At 34.1% G+C, this 3,639-nt stretch overlaps 1 protein-coding gene across 1 annotated transcript; it reads right to left on the bottom strand.

The window, feature by feature from the left end:
* Nucleotides 1-363: 363 nt before the first annotated feature.
* LOC106757782 (protein yippee-like) lies at nucleotides 364-3,632 on the bottom strand. The gene is made up of 6 exons (XM_014640573.2): nucleotides 2,829-3,632; nucleotides 2,650-2,749; nucleotides 1,300-1,343; nucleotides 886-994; nucleotides 745-800; nucleotides 364-649 (listed from the first exon to the last, which is right to left on the bottom strand). The coding sequence occupies exons 2-6, from the start codon at nucleotides 2,743-2,745 to the stop codon at nucleotides 565-567; spliced, it is 390 nt and encodes a 129-aa protein (XP_014496059.1). The 5' UTR covers nucleotides 2,746-2,749; nucleotides 2,829-3,632; the 3' UTR covers nucleotides 364-564.
* Between the last annotated feature and the right edge of the window lie 7 nt (nucleotides 3,633-3,639).

Raw genomic sequence — 3,639 nt, forward strand, 5'->3', positions numbered from 1 at the left:
ATTTTACCAAATAACGTCTTAATGTCAGCTCAAATTAACAACATGAAATTGTAATTTCAATTTTTGAAAACCATACACAAGTAACTAAAATACATTAAAGTTTTCTCCTTTCAGTATATCTCACTCAACCACTCATGCAGTAAGACTAAGACACATCCGGTTAGGTCAATATACATTCAAGCATAGTCTACTTGGCATCAGAATTGATGAAAATCTGTTTCAAGAAGAAACTAGAGTGAGTTCAGCCAACAAAGTTTTAGTTATACATTTTTGAAGCAGTCTTTTGTTTCAGAACATACTATTTAGTGAGAGTCATAATCAGGGAACTTGAAAGACTTTCTTCATCAAAATATGTGCTACAAATTAAAAAAACAGGATACATTAGAAGTTTGAATCGGTTTTTTATTTTAAAATAAAGCATTAAACCAAGAATTAGATGTACTTAAATAACGTTATTGACAACAGAATTTGACAATGTGTTGTTTTTGTGAAATTTCCCCCATAAAGCTAAACTCATCGAACAACACAGGGTTGGGGAATGTACAATTGTGAATGGTAGGATGACTAAGCATCATCTGCATCACTTCCACCAACATGTGCCTCATGACTCATCCAATAATTGCTTCCATCCGGACCTGACACTTTGTACCTGCTCAATAATAGAGCTTATCTAAGCCACTACATACTTAACACTAAAAGATGACTTCACTTTGATTATATTATTATCACTACATTTCTACTAACCGTTCAAGCACGGATTTTCCTTCCTTGTACTTCTGGTTTTTTTCATAGGCAGTTTCCTGAAAAGCATCATTTGAGTAACTAAGAACTACATAGACACAGGCAAAATACCATCATGTTTGAAGCAGTGCTTCATAATCTTACATATTGCCAACCCACAATCGATCCACAACCCACACAGAAAATGTCAGCCACGGTATGTAACCCTGTTATCATCTGTCTGTCCTCCATTTCTCCAATAGAAACATTCACACTGACAAAGAATAAAAGTTTAAACTGTACCCGAGAAAAGAACCGACTGCAATATTATAATGTGACACCTTTAAAGGTCCAAGAGCCAAGTAGTCATGAATAACTTAACTGTTATGCTTGCCAGTTTTCTTACACATGCTACACACAACCACTGAAACAGTTCACAAGACTGATAGCTGTAACGCAATGTTTTTGTCACGCATTTGTGATTCACATACAATTTTATGATTTCCAATATGATTACCGTGTACTAAACGCACACGAGAATTTACCAGTGGTAAGATGCGCAAAGTAAGGATAACTTACACCTTATTGAAGAGATAAGCTTTCCCATGTCTGCAGTGGAATGTCTGAATATAACAAAGGAAAAAATGATAGTCAGATAATGTGTTCTTATGAAAAAAAAAAAAACTAAATTCAGAATTGGGGTCCAAGCAATAAAATCACAGATAAAAAAATGAAAATATTAAATTTTGGAGAAACTAAACTCTAGCAGCATTTGAAAGGTAATGTACTTCATATGACAATCTATTAGGTGCCTAGATAAGTGGCCCTTGTGAACCGATAGAAGCAGACTTATATCTGATATTACTATAAATGCAGATAACAAATTGCAAGAATTGAAGATGTATCTATGCTAATGCAACCAAAGTCTGCCTAAAACATAACTAAATACACTAGAGGTAACAAGTTGCAACATTTAAAGATGTGAAAGCCGATTGAGGTCTCCCTCCGTTCTAGTCAGTAAACAGGAACCTTGAGTGGACACCAACCTGCACTTGATTAATTAAAATGCTACACAAGTTATTAAAAACATTTCAAAGAAATCGGATTCCATATGGCTTTCTACAGTTTCCCTGTGAAATAGCCATGTCTCATCTCAGGAGAAGGTTAAATTTCTAAAGGACATCCATCATTTCACCGTATAAAGAAATCCAGAAATTTATCTGTTTTCTTCTGCACCATTTTCATAAAAAAAAAAAACAAAAAAAACAGAAAAACACAGCAAGTATCAATGTATTATATAAGGGAGAAATGCCACACCTCTCTAGTCACTTCGGTCCATTTACTAAAAAGAATGACAAACAAACATATAATAATCGATATCCCCATGGCTTCAGGGGGGCATTAGTTGCTAAATAAACAGTCTAAAACCACCAAAAGCATGATATGAGAAGTAATAACCATTTCTAAGGTTGTTACAGGCTAAGCGCCTTAACCAAACAATCGGGTAAAGAGGAACAAAATCCTCGTCTCCACCCGAACACGTAACTACAGCTGTAAATATAATTAGTTTTATCTCATAAGCAGTTAAGAGTAAATGAATACAATTTTATACAATTATCGAATTGTGTTTGCGACTAATGGTTATGCATGCTTTAGCAATGGCTATGGCTTATCAGAATCACGAAGTTATTGAAATGTCTGGTGGTGGTTAACTTGAGGGGTGGATTATTCTTTAACAAACCAACTCTGGTTAAGTCAAACATCAAATTTTGTAAAGCAATAGTCAATCAAGGAAAGAGAAAAGCATTACACAGCAAGACCATCCATTCGAATTTTTTCAAGAGATGAATGAAGAAGAAGGGGATTGAAAATGTCATACCCAGAAAAGATATAGAGGAGAGAAAAGAGGGGGACGGATAAAGATGGAACCTTTGAGTAGATGTCATCGTAAAGAGCAAGATGGGTATGACAGTGTTTGCAGCTATAGATCTTTCCTTCCAGATTCACCACAAACAATCTCCCCATTAGTCTGCACTAGTAAAGACAATTGGGATAAAGGAGAAAAAGGAACAAGAACAAGAGGAGAAGATTGGTTTAAGATTATTTACCTGTGTTGTGACAATTGCTACAATGGTTGAAGATTATTGTGTTTTTTAATATTTGTATTTTCATATTTTTGTGAAAGGCGATAAGGCATAGGACACTGCTAAGGTTGTTCATTTGTTGGTTGTTATATTTTATTTATTTTGTTCAATCGTTTATGATGCATATAAGGAACATACCTACCTACTTTACACACCTTACTTGTACTTAAATAATATAAAACATACTGAATTTGGAAGTTAAAAGAGCTTAGGTCATTCTAGTTTTATTTTTAAAATGCTTGGGTTGGTTTGGATTCTGAGAAAATTAAATTTGATTGAAATGTATATATAAACAATTCTTAATTAAAACTTTCTTAATGAAATGTGAGTTAATGTACTTGTATCTATCTATACGATTTAGTATATCATTAAATATTAATAACATAATACTTATATCGCACAATAACTTCTCCATAGTTTATATATCCAATTAGTTATACATGTTTATCAGAGTAATACAATTTCAGTTGTTTTTAAGAAACATTACAATATGAGGCCAAATGGAAGTACTGTCCACTGATATTGGGCATTGGGGACTATTGATGGACTCTCTTCATGGGGGTTAGCCATGACAAACATTTGACACAGTGAAGTAGATAATACAGCATATCCGAAGAATTCATAGTACTTTGGGCTTTTATCACCATCAATTTTAGGCCCTTTTCCAATGAATCCATCAGAGTATACTTTATTATCTACCGCACAATCTAGCTCACCAAGAGCACCCAGAAATCCAGGCCTGCCAGAATGGTATTCAAGTACCATATTCGGAGTT

Source organism: Vigna radiata, chromosome 3 (genome assembly GCF_000741045.1).
Source record: "Vigna radiata var. radiata cultivar VC1973A chromosome 3, Vradiata_ver6, whole genome shotgun sequence".
NCBI lineage: Eukaryota > Viridiplantae > Streptophyta > Magnoliopsida > Fabales > Fabaceae > Vigna > Vigna radiata.